The sequence below is a fragment of the Podarcis vaucheri genome (assembly GCF_965113315.1).
Source record: "Podarcis vaucheri genome assembly, chromosome: 4".
Classification (NCBI taxonomy): Eukaryota; Metazoa; Chordata; class Lepidosauria; order Squamata; family Lacertidae; genus Podarcis; species Podarcis vaucheri.
In genome coordinates this window covers 69,079,540-69,103,564 of record NC_138762.1, presented here as the reverse complement: position 1 = coordinate 69,103,564, position 24,025 = coordinate 69,079,540, and the positions used below count along the sequence as shown (strand labels likewise).

Genomic DNA, 24,025 nt, shown 5'->3' with positions numbered 1-24,025 from the left:
AGCTGATGCTGCAACTGCATCTTATTGCAAAATAATCACTATAAATTGAGGGTAGAAAAACTTGGGGGGCTTGCCCACAAAATACTAGACTGCAACAGTTAATAACAACATGGGTGCCTATTAAAAAAGTGAGTGGACACAGAAAGAAGTGCTCATATGGAAGCATCCCTGTTCACAGAATTGGAAGTCAAAGGCCATTTAGCCCACCTCCCTGCCAATGCAGCAAACAATTGGCACAGCATCCCTGGTAGATGGCCTTCAGGCCTCCACAAAGGAGGATCCACCGCCTTCCAAGGCAGTCTGTTCCAGTACCAGCTGGTGGGGTAGAGTGTCACTCACCTGGCTTCCCAAAACAGGTTGCTACCGATAATCAAGGGTGTGTTGAGGTGGCAGAGAGGTCAGCATGGTTGCAGGAGGAGAAGTGTTGGACTGGCTCTGCTGGTGCATCTGCACCACGCCAGCGTCACCACGGCCTCACCTGCTCTGTTATCGGAAGTGACCTCCACATGGGAAGTCGAGTGAGCAATGCTGCTCCGCCTCACCAGCTGCTACTGGTCTGGTCCATTCAACGATATGCTTCCTTTTGCCTTCAATACAACTTTCTTAATGGGATTAATGCATAGTGTTCCTCTTAAGCTATGCTACATGTTTATATATGATTCTTTTTTTCAGCCCACTTAGTCAACATTAACATGTAGCTTCCAGAAAGCTCCCGCTGTCATTAGTGGACTTATGCAAAAGTGAGATGGATAATCACCATTCTTCCTACAAAGAACAACTGAAAGGAACTCTTCCCTTTCCAACTCTCAACTCTTGGGGTGCTTTGTTTTTGTTTTGGTTTTGGTTTTGAATAGCTCACAAGACTACCATTTTCTGAAAACATTACATTTTAGTTCTCCTTCAGGTCAACACATATGTCAAACCTTTGCTACCTTACTGCATGAAATGGAGCGTGTCTTCAACAAGAGGCTTAATGAGCAAGGCAAACTCAGTGTTTATCTCCCTAATGGTGCACTACCTGATGGATGAGTTTCTTCAGAGCAAGCAGCCGCCCATGAATGGAAGCATCGTGCAAAGGAGACCAGTCAGAAACAAAATCTGCATCAAGAGGGGAAACAAGGTTTAAGAATAAGAATGTGATTAACTCTTGGTTTGGGGAAAGTAGCTCAGTAAATCCGGCACTGTCTAAAAGGATTCTTAAAGGTTAAGCGATATCCATGTGTTTGAATGTGATTACCGTACTTCATCCCTGCTTCAGTAAGCAAAAGCAATTGTGTTTTATTTACCCAACCTGTCAACCTGATCTCAAGGCAATGAACGTCGAGGGAAGACCAAACTGTTGCATGCTAGAGAAACAGATAAAAAGTCAGTATCATAGCGCATCCATTGGCATGTCTTTTCTTTTCTTTTCCTCTTCAATGATGAATCTTGGCTAGTATCCATATATATACTGCCTTGATATACTCTCCTTGTTTGCATTACCTAGTAGGCAGAACAACAGATTATGCCAGGTATGCCTGCCTATACTGTTTTTTCTCCCCTTCCTCTGTTATTTCTCCTGGCTCAGATTTTAGCTGGTAAACTCCACAGAATAATGACAGCATGCGCTTTGATTGTTTAATAACAACAGCAGCAGCAACTGTTACATTCTGGAATGATTTAGAGACTGCTATACCATTCAGAATGTCATCATGAGAGAAGGTCCAGCTGCTGGCAATGTATGGTTTTCTGCTCAATTTGATAATAAAGATGCTCCAGTACCTATCTGTGAGAGGAGACTCCTTCTTCCATGTTTTGTCACAGATCATTAACCAAACTGCTAAACAAACATAAATCCTCAATAATGGCTCACTGGAAACACAGCTCAGCAAAACAGTGAAACCTGAAAAGGTATCAAAATACCCTCTCAATAACTTGTTCCTTAACTATTTTTTACTCCTTTCCATTTTTTTATCTCATCCATGCCCTCATACTTTTCTTTCAGTTCTGCTCATTCTCATTGACAAGAACTCTTCCAGGCCAATCACATTTATCATTGCAACAACCTCTGAGGTTAGACTGAGGCAAAGTGTCCTGGTTCACATACAATATTAAGCCATGGCTTGTTTACCCTAACTGTGGTTTGCTTGAATGTCCATCCCAGCAAAATAATCATGGTTTGTTTTCTGCCAAAAAAAACCCCCCATAACTGGTTGTTGATTTATGAACTCTGCCTTGTTTTTACTTTGGTTTGGTGTCACATCTGAACCCAACAGCCTTGCTGAACCATGGTGAGTCTGTTCTCCTCACCCGACACTTGTAAAGCTAAAACGGCACAAGGCAAGAGTAGTTGGAAAACAAGCCAAAATTTGGAGAAAAGAAGGCATGGCTTGCTTGTTCACTTGCTTGTGACATGACTCATGGTTTGTTGAACAAAGTATGGCTTAGAATTATGTGTGAACACAGCCAGTGACTGGTTCAAAGTAATCAGTGATGTTCATGGGGAATCTGAACCAAAATCCCAACATTCCAAGAGTAAAGTTGCAATTCTCTACACACTTACCTGGGAGTAAACTCTATTGGACATGCATAGGGTTGCACTGTAGCACTCTACACATTTGAACTACACCAGTTCATTGTGATGTATCTTAATCTGTGACACATTAGTGAGGGGAGTTTAGATAAATTGATCTACTGCTCCATACCTAAATCTTAATTTCCAGCTTTTAGCCACAGACATGAAAAACATCAAATGAATATGTTATTTTTAAAATTATGAATGGTTTAACATTAGAATAATGGACCCGGGTGGTGCTGTGGGTTAAACCACAGAGCCTAGGACTTGCCGATCGGAAGGTCGCGGTTCGAATCCCTGCGACAGGGTGAGCTCCCGTTGCTCGGTCCCAGCTCCTGCCAACCTAGCAGTTCAAAAGCACCCCAAAAAGTGCAAGTAGATAAATAGGTACCGCTCCGGCAGGAAGATAAACGGTGTTTCCGTGCACTGCTCTGGTTCGCCAGAAGCGGCTTAGTCATGCTGGCCACATGAGCTGGAAGCTGTACGCCGGCTTCCTTGGCCAATAAAGCGAGATGAGCGCCGCAGCCCCAGAGTCGGCCATGACTGGACCTAATGGTCAGGGATCCCTTTACCTTTAACATTAGAATATAATACCTACAGGATGATCCACTGACGTAGTCCTTAGGGTATATATCTAGCCACCTGGGTGGTATTCCCTGGTGCCAGTTACCAGAGGACTATGTTATTACATGCTATGGGTGTCGGACTTGATGGCGGTCTATTTTCATGCACTGCAGTAGGTCCAGGCCACCATCCTCTGCCCTATCCTCAAAGAGAAGTAGGTTGCCTCTAATGAGGATATAGCTCACCTGTTGCATTACCTATACAAGGTAGATGATAAATCAACAGTGTTGCACAACTGATCAGAATCAGGAGAGCATAAAGACTGTGCTTGGAGTCCAACTGTTCAAAGGTTTCAATAACGTTTGCCTATGTAATAATGACAACCATGAGACCACAGTGGAAACACTAGCTCAGACAAAATCATTGAAACAAACTTTTATTTTCTAAATGGAAGCTGAACTTGCTTAATTTGGGGGACACTTCTCCCTATTTTGCTGCTGTCACTTGCAAATCATAATTGAATAAGTTGATTAAATTTTGTAAGCCCTGGGCACCTCTTCTTAAGTAGCTACGTCAGCAGTTTGTTTTTAACATCCTGAAAAATAATATGTTATCCTGAACTCAGCATCAATGTCTCTTATCCATGTAAAAATCACCACATCCCCCATCAGATCAACAGGGAAACTAAGAGGAAAATGCAAACAGAATTACTTGTCTGCTGTGAATGATTTTCCAAGGTTACAGCCAGCTATGATCCAATCTGTATCTGCAGAACATCATGTAATAGAACCCTCGTGTGACTGTACCCAAGGAAGACCGTAGCTAAGTGGTAGATCATATCATGCCTTGCAAGGTCCCAAATTCAATGTCAGCTAAATGGGCAAGTGCCAAGTGATGGGACAGGCCTCTTCCAGGCGCTCAGAAAACATCCTGCTAGTTAGAGTAGACTGTGACCCTCCAGATATCATTGGACTCCAGCTCCCATCAGCCCCAGCCAGCACAGTCAATGGCCAGGGATGATGGAAGCTGTAGTTCAGCAACATCTGGAAGGCTACAGGTTCCTCACCCCTGGAGTACTGAGTTCTATGGACCAATGGTCCCACTCAGTATGAGGAGGCATCACAGTTTCCATTTCAGAATGCAGGGTGGGGTTAAATGTTTCCCTATGCCATAAACTTCCTGCATAAAGAAAGCTTCTATATCAGAGAGAAAGCCTGGCCATAACTCTTCTCTTTCATATGCTAGTTTTTCATGGACAAGGATGGCTTGTTTTTAGAGTAGGGAGCATTCAGGCTTGTAATTCTCCACCTGCAGGAGAAGGCTGCAATGTATGATTTTCTGAATTCGTTGATCAAATATGTAAAATGAATATACTGGGTGGAGTTGAATGTTGCATGAATGTTCCATCGATGCACTGCTGCCTGCCAGACAGAATGATCTTGTTCTCGCCACCCCCACATGCTGCTCTGACCCTCCCACGCCATTTTATGATTCCCTCTAGGATTTCTGGTGCAACTGTGGAAAACATGATTGCCGCTGCAATTTGTACATCAATCCTCCATAAACATAACAGGCAGTGTGGTACAGCAGCCAAACTGTTTGCGTTAAGATGTGAGATAGCCAGGTTCCAATCCTCATTCAGGGAAGCTCCCCCATTACGTTTGCTCCAGGAAAACACCCTGGTTACACTGGACTGCCCTGCAAGAAATGCATGTACTGCAGATGCCACAAAGCATTGTGTATGTGCATCCAGGAATTCTCATTTCCCATACACGTGCATGTGGTTGTTTAAAGAGACATGTACATGCCTAGCCTCAATTTGCATATTTGCTGCGTGAAATGCTGATGTTAACACCAGTGTTTCCTGCACTGATTGTAATGCACAGCGCTGCCCTCGGCCATGAAATTCCTTAGTTGGCATTTGGCAAAGTACCCAGTCTTCTTCTCATCCTGTTCTACCTCACATGGCTATTCTGAGATTTAAAAAAATAAAACTGAGCTTGTAGACAGGGTACAAATGTAATAAATAAAAGTTATATCTAAATTAAGTCTCAGAGAACAGGCTTAAAATAATGACAGATGAATTAAAAGGGGGAAAATGTATATTGCTATGGCACTTGGAAATTAAGTAAGCAATGTGGATCTCGTTCCTCCACTAAACTGAATATTGAGGGTAACAGAAGTAGGCCCCTATCTACACTGTATATTTGAAGCAGGATCATGCTGCTTGATACAGCCACGGCTTCCCTCAAAGAATCCTGCAAAGTTTAATTTGTTAAGTGTGCTGAGAGTTGTTAGGAGACCCCATCATAGATTCACAATTCTCAGATTATCTTAACAGTCAATTCCTGGTCCCGGAAAACTCTGGGAATTGTAGTTCTGCTAGGAAAATGGGGGTGGTCTCATAACAACTCTCTTAACAAACTATAGTTCCCAGGATTCTTCAGGGGAAGCCACTACAGTGGTACCTTGGTTGTCGAACGTAATGCGTTCCGGGAGTCCGTTCAACTACCAGAACAGTTTGAAAACCACGGCGCGGCTTCCGATTGGCTGCAGGATCTTCCTGCACTCAATCTGAAGCCGCAGAAGCCATGTCGGACATTCAGCTTCCAAAAAACGTTCACAAACAGGAACACTCACTTCTGGGTTTGCGGCGTTCGAGACCCAATTTGTTTGGGAGCCAAGCCGTTTGACAACCAAGGTACCACTGTACTTGCTTTAAATCTATAGTGCAGATGGGCCCTACTCTATGTGCACATAGTGTCACTTCTGTTTACCAGGATGGGTTTGGGGCACAGGTGGAAGGTTTGGTGAAGCCAGGGTTGCAGAGTCACTCTGGTAGAACAAATCCCGCAACACCTCCCGTATACACCTATAGAGTCTCACTTCTATCTACCCTAGCGTCACGTTGTCCCAGTAAGTAGTAGCAGCAACAACACTTCTCTTGGGAAGGCTGTGACATGGCACTGCCCCACCACGTCAGCTACTCCTGACAGTTACAATATTATAATATATATATATATCTTCATAAAAGTAGATCTGGTAAAACAGGAATGTTTGTAAAGCGAATGTCTATATGTATCTTCAACCTGCATACTTCTAATCTTAAATATGCACTCATTCATTGTGGCAGCATGTTCAGCTCACATGCTGTATCATTAAATCAGTTTCTAAATCAACAAGAGCAAATATCGATTCATCTAACTGCGAAAGAACCGTTCTTTATCACAAATGCCAAATGTTCTCTATTTTTAAAAAAACGCTGGTGAAAGCGGTTTGCCAGTTATCTTAACTTATTGTATGCTTGCTCACATCTAGTGGCAATGATTCAAAACAAGTCATAAGTTGTGGTTCGAGGACCCGACCCCCGTGTAGTGAAATAAAGACACAAGGACACGTGATATATGGTTAATGGGCAAGAAAAGGCCACAACTTTATTGGTTACAGCAATGGAAAAGGTATTGGCTTAGGCATTGGACGATGGGTTATTCAACCAGTAGGTGGAGCCTGTCGATGCTGATCCGACTCTAGGCTCACCCCTGTTGTCACCGAGGGTCGTGCCAAGGCCTCCCGCCAAGCAGGCATCGGACGGATACACGACCCCCAGATTCCTTTAACGGAATACCCCTAAAAAATTGAAGGCATAGGCGATGGCCACACCTAGCACTTCGACACACCACAACACATTATTCCAATGCCTAACCTACCCACCAATACCGCAAAAGTTGTGACGATTGCTACGAGGTAGGCGAAAAAACCAAATAGCCTAGTGCCAAGTGGAAAAACTCCTACCAGGCCCCCCAGGCAACCGGGGCGACCAACCTAAGGTCCATAGCAAGGCCAAAAAACCTAAGCCCTGACTAAAAGGGAGTGGAGGGTGGGTGACTTCCCGAAGAGGCGACGACGGAGAATGAGGCCGGGCCAAGGCTGTCGCTGCAGCAAAAAGCTGCTGAACACGCCCCCTCAGCGGCACCTGGTTGGGTGGCCACCGAGGGGGCGTGAGCGCCAGCCAGGTGAGCTGAAGGCAGGGGGCTACGCCCCCTGCTAGGCGGAGCTCGGGCTCCCGACCACAACCCCTCCCCTCTCTTTCAGGGAGGAGAGTCTTTAGACTGATAACACCTTAACTTTTCCATTCATCTAGGCTTTTTAACTACCTCTCATATGCTTTTAAAATTACATAGATCACTCTGTTATTTTAAGCACTGTGGTGCTTTTCACATTCACATTTGCTTTTTGTTGCATTTTATTGTTTTTTATTTGCATTGCTAAACCATTCTGAAAGGTGGTATAGAAATGTTCTAAAGACATTATTCTATACATTAACTCTCATTGAGCAGCTATGATCCTTTCACCTCCACTTTGAAACAATCTCTTCCCTTCCCTTTTGTAAAAAACAGCATTATTACTTACCTCCCATCAGTAGATTAGGTAGGTATGTTGGATGAGGCTGGCTTTCTGATCTCTGGGATATGGCAGCGTTCGCATTTGCCCCTTCCACATCCATTGCGACACTGCACAGTCTGGCTACTGTGATTTCACTTCACAGCTGAGAAGAGTTCAAATTCCATCTCGCCTGTTAAAAAAATATCCCAAGTTCTATGAGTCATTTATTAAGCAGTGTGTGTGCAAGTGAGGAACATTTTGCAGAAGACCAAGGTTTCAGTGCTAGCATCAAGTTTACAGGAACCCAAATACCTGGGCACTCCAGCTTAACAGAACACCTCTTCATTGACTGGGTTAAAAAGTACATGAAGATTTCGGGCACAGAGAACAAAGTGAGGGATGTGGCTGATGTCATATCCTTTCCAGGACCATGTCCAATCAGCGAGTTTGCCTTCTGTTTTTATAAGAAAGGAACTTCTCAGTTGCCAAAAAAACAAGACAGAAAGAGCCAGTTTTACTAGCTCAGCAAACTGTGCCTTCAGGGGATTTATAACAGAGAAAGAGAGAAAGAGAAGGGGGGGGTTAGCACTGTCTGCAATGCCTTTATCACAAGGCACAAATTAATTTGTTTTTAGACATACCATCACAAACATTCAAAAAAAGCATGACTACACGCAGAAATGGCAAGCTGAATCCTTTCTGCACAGAAGTTTTTGCACCACATACCACAAGAATATTAAAACCACATGTTTGGAGAGCTGTTTCCAACTGCTCCTTTATACTCCCTATGGCATGAAAAAGCACAGTGTTAGGCAGAGCTTCTTTATTTAATTTTAATATCTTGACCACAGATGAACTCAAGACGACACATGATGAAGGGTAAACAAAGCAAAACCCCATTCAGACCAACACGCCAGTTAGAATAACTGTTCTATTCACCCCCACCCCACCCCCACCCGTCTATCCGTTTCTGTTTAGGGACTTAATATTACACTTGGTAGTTTGCTTTTTTTTTTTTTTTTACCTGAATAGAAACTTGGTAACTTAGTGGCCCTTCAAGGAAAAATGGCTGGCAACTCCCCAACTATAATTAAATGAAAACAGAGAGGAGCAACGACCACTCATGAGCCTCTCTAAGGCTCACTGAGCAAAGGGAAAAGGAGGAGACTGGCATATTATAAGACAGCGGTGACTGCAATGTATGAGGATCCTATGTTCTTCTTTTGGCAGTTTATTATTATTACTACTATTATTAAAGTACGGATAAAACCACTTACCCTATGTGGGCAGTGGCGATTCAGATTGGGGTTGGCGGAGAGCTGGGGTGGGTGGGGTGAGGATCACCTGTGGGGCCGGCTGATGTCAGTAATAGCCACGGCTGGACAAGTGGGGGGGGTTACCTGCCAAACTTCTAATTTCAAATGGGCCAATCAGTACCCTAGTAGGGCGGGCAGTGAAATAAGTTGTGGTTTGTTTTCTCATTTGTGGAATGGTTCCTAGTGTGTATCATGGTTTCTTCAACCATGATAAAAAAAACAAAACAGGGCTTTGTGTTGTGGATAAATAATGAGACAATTAAAAGGTAGAATTCAAGGGGGGAAATTAGTTATCCAAACACACTGTAGCATCATCAGTTAATTTAAACGTAAGGTAAAAAGGTAAAGGACCCCTGGATGGTTAAGTCCAGTCAAAGGCGACTATGGTGTGTGGCGCTCATCTTGCTTTTAGGCCAAGGGAGTCGGCGTTTGTCCACAAACAGCTTTCTGGGTCATGTGGCCAGCATGACCAAACCACTACCGGCTCAATGGGACACCATGACGGAAGCCAGAGCACACAGAAACGCCGTTTACCTTTGCGCCACAGCGGTACCTATTTATCTACTTGCACTGGTGTGTTTTCAAACTGCTAGGTTGGCAGGAGCTGGGGCGGAGCAACGGAAGCTCACTACGGTATATCGTGGGGATTCGAACCACCTACTTTCCGATCAGCAAGCCCTAGAGGCTCTGTGGTTTAGACCACATGCCACCCACGTCCCTTAATTTAATTAAATTGTAAAGTACATTAAATGATGTATACAAATAAAAGTATTTATCTCCAACCCACAACTCTGAAATATTTAAGAATATATTTCCCGTTCAAGCTTCCACACACCTGGAAGGGCTTCAGAAATCATGACTCAGTGCTCTTCTCATTTAGGAACTAAGCACAGCCTATCACAACAGCTCTTTTCGGAAAATGTGAACGGATTGAGTAGCATAGGTAGCTCATGCCATTATTCCATTTGTTGGAATAGCTCTTAGCCTCCAGAGTGAAACATCAGCCTTAATCCTACACATTGATGTGTCTGACAGTCTGGTCTTTGACCGCATTTCACATAACTGACAGTAAACTTAAAGTGGGAGATGGGGCTATACATCAGGACTGAATGATGAGAATTGGCAGAGCAATGTAGGAACAGTTGCATTATGTCTGCTTTCATTATGCTCAAGGTAAAGCTATCCAGTCTTTTCAACAGTGCCTGTTTTTCGCTATAAAAAACAGCAAATCAAAGGCAGCTGCGATTTTCCACAATTCAGGTTTTGCTTCTGGACGTCTTACCTTCTGATTCTGATGTGCAGGTGCAAAGTGCCAGCGCTTATGTATGCAAAATGGACCACTCATACACAAGATGAAACTATCAGCCGCCTGGTGGAGCCCTTAAGTTTGTAGAAATAGAAAATATCTGGGGAGGGAACCCTGAAAAGGAGGGGAGTCAAAAGACAGCCTAATGAGCCTGCTCAGTTGTCATGGAATGCAAACCAGCTGTCAGAATGGTGGCAAAATGGATGAGGAGGGTAATGGAATATCCTGGGTACAGGCATGGCTGACTGACTGGAATAATGAACAGGAACATTCCACACTACAGGGGTACCTTGGGTTACATACGCTTCAGGTTACACACTCCGCTAACCCAGAAATAGTGCTTCAGGTTAAGAACTTTATTTCAGGATGAGAACAGAAATCGGGCTCCGGCAGCGCAGCAGCAGCAGGAGGCCCCATTAGCTAAAGTGGTGCTTCAGGTTAAGAACAGTTTCAGGTTAAGTACGCACCTCTGGAACGAATTAAGTACTTAACCCGAGGTACCACTGTACACTATATGCAGGTACCACTGTACACTATATGCAGGTCCCAATTGTACTCCTAAAATACCAGTCTTTAGTTTCACGATGTGTATGTATATATAATACATACATAATACACACACACACACACCACACTCACTATGGCAGGAGGTCCTTGCCCCAACAACCTACAGTTTTCCAGTTGAAGGATCTAAAACATGAGTGTCGGTTCTGGCCACATAATTGGGCAATGTGATGGTTTCTTTTAGTGTCACTCCCCACATTCAACTGAGCATATATGTGTCAGGGGAAGGTTTGCAATTGCAATCCCCTTCCTCCTTCAATTTCTACTTGGTGTACTTGCACAGAACATGTGAAGAGGATTACAGGCATGTGGAGGGAGGGGCCTTTATAGTGCAGGGACCCCAAAGCAACACATTGACCCAAACCAGCAGATCGTCATTTGGTGACAACGTGGGACAGAGTCTTCTCAGGGACAGCACCCACACCAGACAATTCACGAGGCAGAGACAATGATATATTCTAAACTCCTCTTAAACACCAACGGTTGCCCAAGCTTCCACTGATTCAGATTCTTGTGACTTTTTCATTCTCTGTTTTGTACACCACTCCATTTTATTTGAGCCGTATCATTTTGTTTCAATCTTGTTTTTAGGAAGTTTCACCAAACGCCGTTGTTTTAACATAAACCATTTAAAGCACCATTTGTAAATAAATATACACATAGGAACTCAAATGGGATTTAGTGAGGGATGCCACCCAGTGTCAAGGTGATGGCACCCCCTAAATAAAAATTAAGAGCACCCAAGTGTAAACACGTCCCAGCATTTTGGACTAAGCTCAGCAAAAGGTGCTTACTCATTCGTAGAAAGGGTGCCAGGAAACGGCTTCAACCTGAAATTCAGTTCTTGACCAAACGGCCTTTACTATGGATCATAAACCAATTAATAAATTAGTTATAGTCCGGGGGGGGACGACTTCCTTTCAGGTTGATATTACATAATAAAGTAACACGGGCAGAAACCCCACTTTTGAAAAAGCAAGGTCATGACAAGATAACAGACTAATGGAATAGGTGGTCTCAAGCCTGTGGTGGGATGGTGGCTCACCACTGAAAGGGGAAGATAAAGGCTTTAGATTTTAAGAAAGCTCATGGGATCTTACCTCCTCACACTTGGTCCCCCAGACACTTCCTTTCCCGCTCCAAGGAGGCAGGGAAAGAAGGCAGGAAGGAGATCACGCCAGGCACTTGGGAGCAATATTCTTCGTGTTTCCTTTTGTTGCTCTTCCCAGTCTCCTTGCTGCTAGCATGCTGAAAAGACGTGCATCAGGGATCTAGTATGAATAGGTAAGATCCCAGGGGATTTCTTGAGATATAGGTCTTCTCTGAAGGGACCTACCTGCTGGGCATGGCTGGCTGGGGTGGGGCCAGGAGAAGCAAGGCCTTTAACTTAGCAACCACATGATCCTGCAAGTCTTCCCTCCCTCCCAGTTTCTGAGACAAAGGAGTAGAGCTGGCAGAGACACAGGCTGTTGGAAGGAGCTGGGCTTTCAGATGCCTCTCATACCTTTGCTTCCTTTTGCCTAAGAACCTCAGTTTTGATGTCCAAAGCCTCGTTAAGACTCATGAATTCATTTATGCTTTTTGCAGCACCAGCCGATACACATTTCTGGTACAACAGTGCCCTGTTTCCAAACTCTTCTAGTCATCTGTATGCATACCAGCTCCCAACTCTCGGTTCCTTCCAATAAGTGTGTAAGATACAGGTACTGTAGCTCTATAAATAAAGCTGTCAAAACATTTAGAAATGGTTTCAGAAATGTCAAACAGTGGAACACACCTAACCCTTTTGAAATCTTTAGACAGAGAGATATTGACTGTTGCTTAATAAGAAAACCTTTAGACTAGTTTGGTGTAGTTCAGTGACCATTTTTTATGTGTGCTAGTCTGAATAATTTAAGTTATAGAAAATATAAATACTGTTTTTTTTTAAAATAAAAAAGGTTATTCTATAAAAGACAAGGTTTGTTTGTTTGTTTTAAAAGTGACACGGTGCTGTTCAGTGGTATGTGTCAGGCATTTTATAGGACGTTACAGATGACCCCTTTGTTACTCTGCTGAACTTGATGTAGGGTAAAAATGTTTTTACAACCTGGCAGGATAGCACAGGCTTACTAAACATGCACACTGTGCTACCGCTTAGTAAATGGACACATATCCAGCTTACTGACAAATGTTTGGGGATAGGAGAGATAATATTGGAAAGCTGCTATACACATATTTAGAAGCATTTTCTTCTTCTATTACTACTTCATGTCTTCCAGGCTCAAGGCCTTCCACTGGAAACATTCAGAAACTCAGCCCTGGCTATTAGGACTCTCTGTCTTCTCTGAAGATTTCTTGCCATTTCTGGCTCTAAGAACATGAGAGATGCTCTGCTGAATCAGACCCAAGGCCCGTCTTGTCCAGCATCCTATTCTCACAGTGGCCCACCAGATACCCATAGGGTGCTTGCAAGCACAGCACTTACTTCAATTTCCCCCTACAGCATCCTGCGTATTGTTTTGACACCGAGGTCCAGCGCCGAGGGCCTTCTGGCGGTTCCCTCACTGCGAGAGGTGAGGTTACAGGGAACCAGGCAGAGGGCCTTCTTGGTAGTGGCGCCTGCCCTGCGAAACGCCCTCCCAGCAGATGTCAAGGCAATAAACAACTATTTTGCTTTTAAAAGACAACTGAAGGCGGCCCTGTTTAGGGAGGTTTTTAATGTCTAGTGCTGTATTGTTTTTAATATTCGATTGGAAGCCGCCCAGAGTGGCTGGGGAAATGGAACGGAACCTGCTGCTCCAGGACACTTGCATATTTCCCACAGGCATCTGTTTGTCCCCTGTGAGAACAGGATGCTAGACTAGATGGGTCATTGGCATTTTCTTATGTCTCAGATAAGTCACCTTGTCACATACCTGGCTCTGAGCAATGCAGCAGTAAACCTGCATTATTGTGCACTCTGCCTAAATAATAGTGAGATTGTTTGGCACTCAGGTATCACAGGGAATAGTGAATGTGAATTGGCAAAAAGTTTAATACGTGACAAAACGAACTGGTTTTGTGGAAGGGAGAGCAAAACTAGGGCTGCCATATGTCTGGGATTTCAAAGACGGAATTGACATCCAGGGGGAATTGCCAGAAGGTGGCGCTTTGTCCTGGATCTTAAGCAAGTTAATTGAAAAATCACGTTTTTATTTGTGTTTTTGTAAACAAAAAACAAAAAAAACCACCACAACCCTCAAACTTAGCGGTTTGTCTTAAAAAAGCTCAACTTAGGGGTCCTGGTTTCTACTTTTTGGAGTATGTCAACCCTAGCAAAACCGTTTCTGAAATAGATCCACCAAGATTCAAAACGTTCACCTGGTCTCAGAGAGCCCTCCTGTGTGCATTTACTGTATTTTTTGCCCTATAGGACGCACTTTTTCCCCTCCAAAAATGAAGGGGAAATGTGTGTGCGTCCTATGGGGCAAATGCAGGCTTTCGCTGAAGCCTGGAGAGCGAGGGGGGTCGGTGCGCACCGACCCCTCTCACTCTTCAGGCTTCAGGAAGCTCTCAGCAAGCCTTGGGAGCCCGCGGGAGTTCCCGTCGGGCTCCCTAGGCTTGTGGATAGCAGCCTGCATCTCGGGTTTCCCCCACCCCAGCCCCGTGCCTGGGGGAGAAATAAATTTTCCCCCCTTTATTTCCCCCCAAAAAAAACTAGGTGCGTCCTTTGGGCCGGTGCGTCCTATGGGGCGAAAAATACGGTAAGTAGAGTTAGCTTTTAATGGCAAAAATTACAGGTAATTTTCACAGGCAGAAAGATAACTGTTTTCTATAATGGACTAGATGTTACTGATTCAGTGTCATTTATCTTTTCAGAAACTAAGCAATCAACCATTTCCCGTGAATCCATTTGTTCTGCTTCATAAGGTATGTGCCTGTGATAACGCCAACATTAATGGATCCTCTTCCTCCTCTTTTAGAGTAGATGAGAAAGTATGACCTTGTTGTTATACCAGGTGTATTTTCATCTTCTAGGCGTTGGCTAAACCTGCTCTGAATTTTAATGGCCTTAAAAAAGGATGTGGCAATTGAATTATACGCTCTGCTTATCAAAGAACAAAGTAACTTGCAGATAAGTTTAGGTGTGTTTAATTAAAATGAGAAACATTTAATGGACTTACTGAACATCTACACCAGTTAAAATGTAAGACTATGGATATGCTGCAGATGTAGTGCTCTAATACAAAGAGGTACAATAAACCATGGGGAAGGTATGGGAAGAACCCTAGAGCCCATTTTGCTGTGATTACATAGAAACTGCTTCATTTTGGGCTAAACATTTGAAAAGCAAACTTTCAACCTCCAGAACAAGCTTTGCACAGAAAATAATGCACAGATGCTCTTTTCAAGATTGCTATATTATGGTTTTAAGCCCCATGTGCCTTTGTTAATTTTCACCCTGGTTTTTATTATATTAAGAGTAAACAATCTTTTTTGTTGATTCTATTAGCCTACAAAGAACTATAAGGTTATCGGAACAAAAGAAAATCTTCAAGTCGTTCAGGTAAGTGTAGTTTGTGGACTAAATAAAGGCATGATCGGCCCAAGCATTTTCGGATACACAATCGGCACAGTTGGGCAAGCCTAGGAGGGCCTGGTGGAAGAGAGAAAAAAGAACAGTAGTATGAATTCAATAATGTCAACTCAGAGATAAGTACAGCATATATCAGTGGGCCGAAATCTAGTCTATAAGGAGACTGTGACTCAAGGGTAGGCAAATCCAGGTAAAAAGCTAGATAGAAAAAGCATCATCAATTCAAATTTAGATTTTAGCTTCCATGGGAATAGTTGGGAACCTAGATTACACTATATTTAGCTCACTAAATAATTTTTGAAGCACAATGATACAGAACCTGGGCTTTAGTTAGACCAAAGTAATTTAATAAAATTTTCACTATTCTGTATATAGAGATAAATGCTACACTCTTGTCTGGTGGTTTCCCATTTCCATATTTGCTTTACAATTTAATGAAAGCCCCCAAAGTTCTGAAATATTACAGGCATAGGAATTCCCAGATTTTTATGCACAGGCAAAGCAGATCACTTCCTTTCCCCATCTCCATATATTTCATTTGTATAACCATGATCTAATTGGCTCAAATTCTCTTAAAGTCATTCAAGGACATCCCTGTAACCAGTTAACCCCTAAGAACCTCTGTGGACAACAATAAGACCTGACAATTTGCAAGAAGCATGACAGTGACAAATGTCTAGGCCATTACCTTCCCGGAGCAACAGTGCCCGTTCAACAGAGCTATTAGGGGCAGCAAGATCAAGAGCACATTTTAATTCAGAATTTCTACATTTCAAGCTGGCCCCATAGTCTGTTAACAAGTTGACAATTTCTGCACTGGATTTTCTAGCGGCTGCATGAAGTGGTGTGTCCAGTCCCTTACCCAGGTTGACACTAGCTCCTTGGAGAGAATGTATGGAAAGGAAAACAAACCAGTTAGCATTACATGGAAAGAAGACAAGAAGACAGCAATGTGAAATTTTATTTCCTCCTTTAATACTTTTTCTTAACGCTGGAATAAATTACTTCTCTAAAAACTATTTCTATGTCAGCAGCTAGGTTTGTTCCCCACCCCACCTCCCAGGGAACTGAGGAACAGATAAGAGAAGTAGGGATGGAGTCTGCATTCCAAGGCAAACTTACTTAACTCACTTTCTGAAACAATATGTGAACTGAAACGCAACTATCCTTTGAAATTCAGACTTCTTGGAATTTTGCTGTGCAGTTCTCCAGAAAAGTAATGTGCACAAAATGCATTTACTAGGGTAAAATGTGCATAGAAATGCATATATTAATAGAAATAACATACCAAAATGCATTTATTAATGGAAATAACATACCAAAATGCATTAAGTTAAGGAAAATTACTTGCAAAATGACTTTAATAATCATCATCATAATAATCATAAAAATCTTAGCCCTTGGAACCAATACTAGCTCCAGCCTCAAAAAGTGGGGTATGCTGACACCAGTCCTCCTTTTCCTTCAGGCAAGGACAATTCTCAAGGCTTGGAGTATAAATATTATTTAGGGAGATGAGGGAGCATCCCAGTGATGCCTGTCCCTCCCAGGCACCAGGGCTGTTGATTCCTTGCAGTCTCTCTAGGCTCAGAGATGTAGCACGACAACAAACTTCTCTCAGCATCTGTATTAGAGACTTGGCTGGGCTACATGTTCTGCTTGCTTCTAGGAAATGGAAGCTCAGGAACTAGCCAAGGTCCGCACAGAATGTTCCAGACTTGCATTTATATCTCCCTGTCAACCATTTGGAGTATTTTTTATTTTTATTTTTTGAGTTTCAACACTATTTACAAAGATACAGTAAAAACAACTAAAACAGTTTGTTTTAATAGAAAAAACAAAACAAAATAAGATGGACTTAAAAACAATACAAAATAAACACCTTTACACCCAGCTGGAAAAGCTTGTTGAAACAAAAATGTCTTCAATGGTTTCTGGAAATTACAAATAGTGGACGGCTGCCGTATCTCAACAGAGGTGCTGTTCCACAGAACAGGGACAGTTGCTCTGAAAGCCTTGCTCCATCTTATGATGGAGTGTGTTCCTGAAATAGTGTTGGCATGTTGAGGAATGCAGCAGCCCACCAATCCCATCCAAGAAAACCCAACACACGCCAGAGTACCTAGTTCTAAAAGTTTCTTGACACAGTCTGTCCTTTGATTCACGCAGGCCACATACAGTACTGTTCCATGCTGTGGGTTTTCTTGGTCCACATCAACACCATTGGCTAAAAGAATTTCCATACATTCCCTGTGGCCTATGTAAACACAGAGAAAACCTTGTTGAACTATAGAGCAGCAAGTGGCCTAAAGGTAAAGGGACCCCTGGCCATTAGGTCCAGTTGTGGCCGACTCTGGGGTTGCAGCGCTCATCTCGCTTTATTGGCCGAGGGAGCCGGCGTACAGCTTCATTGTCATGTAGCCAGCATGACTAAGCCGCTTCTGGCGAACCAGAGCAGCGCACAGAAATGCCATTTACCTTCCCATTGGAGCAGTAACTATTTATCTACTTGCGCTTTGATGTGCTTTCAAACTGCTAGGTTGGCAGGAGCAGGGACCGAGAAATGGGAGCTCACCCCGTCGCAGGGATTCAAACCGCCAACCTTTTGATTGGCAAGTCCTAGGCTCTGTGGTTTAACTCACAGCGCCACCCACGTCCCTAGAAACCCTCTAAATGCTCTCTAACTAGACACTCCTAAACCCCATTGACCTGAATCCTGCCTCTGAAGAATGATGTGGGATGGACTGCTTAACCCTTCCCCCACAGCCATTTTTCTACTCAAAATTTCCTCCAGCTGCTTCCCTTCCCTTTGTTTATGTATTGTATTTCTTTGTCACACAATCACTGTTTGCCCACCAATGTCCTGCCCAAATTCCACACGCACCTTGTTTCTATTTACTTATTTAGAAAGGTTTTGTCCCCATCCTCTTCCTTGCTGAGTTCTACAATGGTTAACACTGTGACTTAGGTGGAAGATGAGGAAGCTGACAGGCAGGATCCACGCCTGGGCTGGTTGAAGACTGAGGTTGGTGAGGCAGCCTCTAGTGACCCTGAGTCTCCCTGCATCACCAATGAAGCTTAATGCCTCTGATAACTGTTTATGGCTTTCTACCTGCTCTGCTCATCAACAGTGGCCCAGAATTGGGAGGGCAGGGGGAATGGGCTGGACCCACCTTGTTAGGCAGTCAATTGGAATCGCACTTGGGACCGACAAGCTCTGCAGAGCATCTGACATTCTTGTATCTAGTTAAAATTATCCAAAACCACTACTGTTACCTCTCTTGACAGCTTCATGAATTGGGGAAGCAAAATGATTCTCCAGTTGCGGCCGGGCACCAAATTCAAGCAGCATATCGACGGTAGGGGCACTGCCACAACGGCAAGCATTAAACAGAGGTGTGATCCCATCTAAAGTGACTGCATTCACCTGCAACACAGAACAAAGACAAGACTGAGGGTGTGGGTGGATGCTGTTAGAGAGTCAAGCACTTCTTGTTATTGATTTCTTTTTATGGTATTTGTGCCTACTTTTAACTCTTCCATTTTGATTATCTTCTTGGACATTCCCAATAATACAAAATGCACACAGTTCCCCTGTTAGATCCCATTTTGAAGCAGCATCTCTCATACAGTGGTACCTCAGGTTAAGAACTTAATTCGTTCTGGAGGTCCGTTCTTAACCTGAAACTGTTCTTAACCTGAAGCACCACTTTAGCCAATGGAGCCTTCTGCTGCCGCCGCGGCACCACAGTACGATTTCTGTTCTCATCCTGAGGCAAAGTTCTTAACCTGAGGTACTATTTCTGGGTTAGCGGAGTCTGTAACCTGAAGCATCTGTAACCCGAGGTACCACTGTACAGGAAAGCAGAGGCATAGCTACAGGGGGCTAGCAAGGTTTTTTGCCCTGGGTGAATCCTCCAGAGGGGCAACCATTGAAGCTCCCAGCCTCTGTGTGCATACACAAATGCACATGGAGGGTGTGCCAAACTGGGGCTTTGACCCTGTTGAAATAAAGCCTAGTTTAACCAGGAAGTCATGGTAGTACTCACCCGAGCACCATGTTCTAGTAATACTTTTGCACAAGCAACATGGCCACCCAAGCAAGCCTCGTGAAGAGCAGTAACATGGTCTATTGTAACAATGTTCACGTTGAACCCCTACAGTTGATAACAAAAGGTATGGATAATAAACAGTTCCAAAATAATAATAATGTATAGCTACACAGATTTAATATTGGCTTGAATTAAAACACCCTTTTCCAGTGGTTAGATTTGTGGTTCAGCAAAATTTAATCTGCAAGAGTTCTCCCAGAACAAGCATAGTTTAAGCAATCCAATTTCTCTAACTGAAGAGAGATTGGATGCAAGAGGTATAAAATATCGGCCTGCTACTTACCTACTTCATGGGGCTCTTGTGAGAATAAAATAGTGGGAACATGTATACCACTCTGCATTACTTCAAGGAAAGGTGAAATAAAAATGCAATTTTAAAAATAATTTTTAAAAACTCTTAACACAGCAACATTACTCAGCAATGGAGCCTTCTCCACAATATGAACTAATTGATGTGCTTAGTTCCCCTGGAAACAGAATTTTATGGGGAATCAGTGTGAAGACAGGTAAGTAGAGAATATGGTAAGAAATTGATTAATAAATCACCCATTGTCTCCTTATGGATGCTGAACTGGTGTGAGCATGAGCAAAGTTTGTGAAGAAAAACTGCATTGGGAGAAAAAGAACTATGAACGCGACCAGTGGCGTAGCGTGGGGGGTGAAGGGGGGCTGGCCGCACCGGGCGCAACATCTGGGGGTTAGGGTTAGGGGGCGCAAATCCATGGGTTAGGGGGCGCAAATTACTTGCTTGCCCCGGGTGCTGACAACCCACGCTACGCCACTGAACACGGCTGCTTCTAAAGAATTCATGCTTTTGGACTTCTGCTACGCCAACACTTCAAGCTGCAGTCTGGAACTTATCCCTCTCTTGTGTCGTTCCAAAAAATTGACACTTTCACCACTACAATAAACAGATCTGGAAAAGGAGGGGGGGGTGTTTCTAAATCTTGGTGAAAACACCCTGGGCAACCTGCAGTCATTGTGTGAATTGGCCCTCAGTTTATTCCCTTTCATGCAATCTTTGCAAGCCCTGCTCAGTTCAGTTTTGAATTTGCACACTCAACACTGAATTTATTTGTGTAGTCTGTATGCATTGTTGTGAATAGAATGTTTGGGGTGCAATCCTATACACATTTAACCTGAGGGCAAGTCTCATTGCTGCTCAGTAGACATGTAGGATTGCATTGTAAAATCAGGGAAGTACGGTATATTAGGGTTTCTTACCTGTGCTATCAAGGTTTTCAATGAGAGGAGGCGCCCTTGAAAGGCGGCTTCGTGAAGGGGAGATCTGTCTGCCCATGAGCCTAAAATAAGATCACTGAAAGATAAGTCTATAGAACAGAGATCCCTGCTCCTGCCAACCTAGCAGTTTGAAAGCACATCAAAGTGCAAGTAGATAAATAGGTACGGCTCTGGCAAGAAGGTAAACAGCGTTTCCATGCGCTGCTCCCTCGGCCAATAAAGTGAGATGAGCACCGCAACCCCAGAGTCGGTCATGACTGGACCTAATGGTCAGGGGTCCCTTCACCTTTAAATACAATTATGCCCCTTTTTATAGAGGAATGTTATTTGGGCATTTCTTGAGGGAAAATGGCATCCTCAAGTTCTCTCCTTTGCTACAACATGCAGGATCACTTTCTGCCCAGAAACCTTGGATAGGTAGTATATAGATGATGAAGATAAAGATGATGATGATGATGATGACCATGCTCTGATATCATCATATATGTGTTCCTCCACTCACCATCATCAGTGGCCCAATGCAAATTATTTTGCTTTAACATGGAGCAGGGAACAGTGTCTGAACCGAGCATTAGGTCGTTATCTCCCCCACCTCCCGCAGGCCAAATTTAAACAGTAGGTGGGGCCACCCGCCTGTCGATTGGCTGACAACATAATGAAATCAAGCCATGTGGGCTGCACAAAAAGCACTTTTCAAAGCACTCTGCACAACCTGACCATCAGCCAATTGTCATGTCTCGCAAAACCTATTGCAAGACCCCAGTAGAGAGCCATTTGAAACACTTTGCAAGACTCATCAATCAGAAACTGGTGACCAGACTTCTGTTCCTTCACGGCCCATTTGGAGTCAATAAGAAAGGAGAGAGAGAGAGAGAGAGAGAACAACCATACTTCTGTTGTGATCTCGTGCATGCATACAGGGCTGTCTTTACCCGGGGGTGCAAGGGGCGCCAAATGTTTACCTCTCTATCGGTGGCAGTGAAAAGCAATGGAGTGTAAGTCCCCACCCCTCCTCCATTGCTCTGTTACTCCATAGCATCAAACAAAAGCAGTTTTTTTCTGCTGCACCGTTGTTACAGGTGAGCAACCCCCCCCCCAAGTCAACAACTTTGAGTTCACCCCCCTAAAAAAGGGGGCTCTGGGCAGATCTTTGCACCCCGGCGATGCATATGCTAAAGGTGGCCCTACATGCACATCTAGCAGTCAAATCCCACTGAGTACAGTGTGACTTACTTCTGAATGAATAGGTGCACTCAGTAAATCCATGTAATTCTTATTGTGATATATAGCAGTTGGAGCAGGGGCTCCAGTTACATTAAGCAGAACCGTGCCAGTTCTGTGATTAATTGATATCACCTTCCATTTTCCGTAACTGGGGTTTGGCTCTCATTATACTCTTAAGCCATGAAGCTCAAAGGAGCAAATATTGCCTTACCTGTGATGCATTAACGTACAAAATTGCATGAAATGTGAGGGTTAAATATAACCATGAAAACAAGAACAGGCCCAGGCTATAAATATCTGTACGTGTCCGTCTTTTAAGTACAAGCTTTCTACATGCAGCTGCCTAATGTATTTGCACAAAGAGAGCTGTAGTTTTCTAAGCAATCTAGAACATACCTCCTTGAAACATATGACAAATGTAATTCCCATAAGGTACACCTCTTAAGGCTCCAGGTACTGAAGGCATCCCGGAAACGGTATTTTTCATGAAGCTCTGAGAGTAAATGCAGCAGCGCTCGACAGCATTACTTTAAAGCTTAGCGGTAACGGTGTGTAAGTAATCTAGGTCAGAGCTGGTGGTCAGGTGGTGTTTTGAAAAACGATACTCAATTTGACAGACTGGCAAAAGGCAACGTGGCAGAGAAAAAGAGCGTAGATAACCAATACCTTTTCGTCTGAATTGTTTTTATTTTATTTTTTTAAGCCTTCAGTGAGGGAAACTGATGTGTTTGAAAATAAACATATGCTACCTTATATAATTGCAGAGATAAGTGGGAACTGCAGACCATAAAATGTAGAGAGATTAATAATATAATTCATAACCATTACTGCTTCTGACAGATTTACTGACTCCGACGGGACAGCTCATTGATACTTATGTAGCCTAGACACAAATAAATTATACCTAATAAATATTATAACTGCATCATTTACAGATCATTTTGTCTCCATGACTGATGTTTGAAAAACCACATTGTTGCAATTGTGTATTTAAAAGCAGTTTTTCTCCCCTGTTCATGTTTGACATTGCAGATTAAAATTTGTAGCGTGCACAACTTTGTATTTGCAAGGCTATGAGAATGCCTAGGAAATAAGCCGGCGATAATGGAAGATTTTTGGTAATGTCAGTTTAAATGATGTTAAAACCCCCTATCCCTGCATTCTCCATCATTTTATTGCCATGGATGAATCATAAGTAGCCAGGACTGGGATGAACCCAGAAGGACATTAAGTCAACACATCTGGCCAAAGACCCAAGCTTCACATTTTATGATTCATTCACATATAGTAAAGTTGTAAACTTGCTGCCCTGCTTGGCAGAGAAAGCAGGAACAATCCAGTTTCATCCCTCCAATAAAAGCGAGCCAAGCCACGTGCAACTGCTGTTCAAGCAGGCATTTTACTCTCCCAGCAAGTGTCTTCTTTCAGAAAAGGCATATTCTAAATCTTTCACATTTTTGTACGCATAATGATGCAACAGACCCACAATAAGACTGTATTAAATAAATACCGAAATAGTTTAAATAGCAGCATTGCAGAATTCTGGCTTTTAAAATAATAATAACAGTAAAAAGAAAACCTTATTTCCTATAACAAAAAGTAAATATTACCTTATATTGAAGCACACTGGTTTTCCCTGCCAATCTTTAATTCTTCATCTTAGACATATTCATTCTAGCTTATGCTTGTATTAACAAAATCATACACATATTTATATTTCCAACCGGCTTGATTACAATGCAGTCATGAGTATCAATTTTTGACAATTTCAGTGATTTTTTGATTTTTTTAGATCAGTTAGTTTTTTAAATATTTATCTCTACAATTTTACCTGGGGCTATTCCATAGATCTCTTGTGCTATCCTTGCAGCCTCTTTCCTGTTCCCTTTCACAATATAGAAATGGGTCAGTAAAGCCAAAGAGATTTTGATTAAGAGCTTGAAACAAAACAAAGCAAAGATTGCAAAATAAATGTTATTGAAAGCATAGAGTATCGTACTGCCTTCCATTTTGTTTTGCCCTTTGTATAACTTCACAGGTCTCCTAAGTTACATTCACTATTATTGGTATCATATGACATCTATTTTAAACTCTCCGGCCGCTGATGTTCCTCTGTTACCAAAAATACACCCTGTTTTTGTCCCAAGCAAGCTATTGATATTAAATAACAATGCTTAGGATTAAAAAAAAGCTTAATGCTTT

At 43.0% G+C, this 24,025-nt stretch overlaps 2 protein-coding genes and 1 long non-coding RNA gene across 16 annotated transcripts in view; 1 reads left to right on the top strand and 2 right to left on the bottom strand.

The window, feature by feature from the left end:
* Positions 1-12,215, bottom strand: part of ASB9 (ankyrin repeat and SOCS box containing 9) — a 21,145-nt gene extending 8,930 nt beyond the window's left edge. For 2 of the 11 annotated variants that reach the window (XR_014219309.1, XR_014219310.1), the window contains exons 1-3: positions 7,814-8,016; positions 7,529-7,691; positions 1,019-1,098 (exon numbers count right to left, since the gene is read on the bottom strand). Coding sequence is in view for 8 of the 11 variants with exons in the window: in XM_082220922.1 (XP_082077048.1) it covers positions 1,019-1,098; positions 7,529-7,622 (174 nt within the window). In the remaining 3 variants the exon portion in view is untranslated. The other 9 variants (XM_082220922.1, XM_082220920.1, XM_082220918.1 and 6 more) reach the window with 9 other exon arrangements.
* LOC309531446 lies at positions 11,834-15,955 on the top strand. Of its 2 annotated transcripts, XR_014219317.1 has the most exons (5): positions 11,868-11,971; positions 12,275-12,390; positions 14,528-14,578; positions 14,687-15,215; positions 15,824-15,955. It is a non-coding gene; the product is annotated as an uncharacterized lncRNA (long non-coding RNA). The 2 variants fall into 2 exon arrangements; XR_014219316.1 differs by lacking the exon at positions 12,275-12,390 and having other exon boundaries at positions 11,834-11,971; positions 14,528-14,644; positions 15,162-15,215.
* On the bottom strand, positions 14,785-24,025 carry ASB11 (ankyrin repeat and SOCS box containing 11). 3 transcript variants are annotated; one of them, XM_082220912.1, is made up of 7 exons: positions 23,655-24,010; positions 20,582-20,661; positions 19,295-19,402; positions 18,522-18,672; positions 17,368-17,502; positions 15,934-16,125; positions 14,785-15,305 (listed from the first exon to the last, which is right to left on the bottom strand). In XM_082220912.1, exons 1-7 carry the CDS (start codon positions 23,830-23,832, stop codon positions 15,181-15,183), a joined length of 969 nt encoding a protein of 322 aa, XP_082077038.1. In that variant the 5' UTR covers positions 23,833-24,010; the 3' UTR covers positions 14,785-15,180. The 3 variants fall into 3 exon arrangements, with proteins under 3 accessions (XP_082077038.1, XP_082077039.1, XP_082077040.1); XM_082220913.1 differs by lacking the exon at positions 23,655-24,010 and adding an exon at positions 22,220-22,473; XM_082220914.1 differs by lacking the exon at positions 17,368-17,502 and having other exon boundaries at positions 23,655-24,025.

Bases quoted from the DNA above. Each gene is read 5' to 3' on its own strand.
- ASB11 (XM_082220912.1), bottom strand. From the start codon at position 23,832: ATGGAAGGCAGTACGATACTCTATGCTTTCAATAACATTTATTTTGCA. The intron at 17,503-18,521 runs GTAACAGTAGTG...GTGTTTACATAG, and splicing joins TCATGAAGCTGTCAAGAGAG to GCCACAGGGAATGTATGGAA. The intron at 16,126-17,367 runs GTACTCTGGCGT...ATTCTCTCCAAG, and splicing joins CAAGAAACTTTTAGAACTAG to GAGCTAGTGTCAACCTGGGT.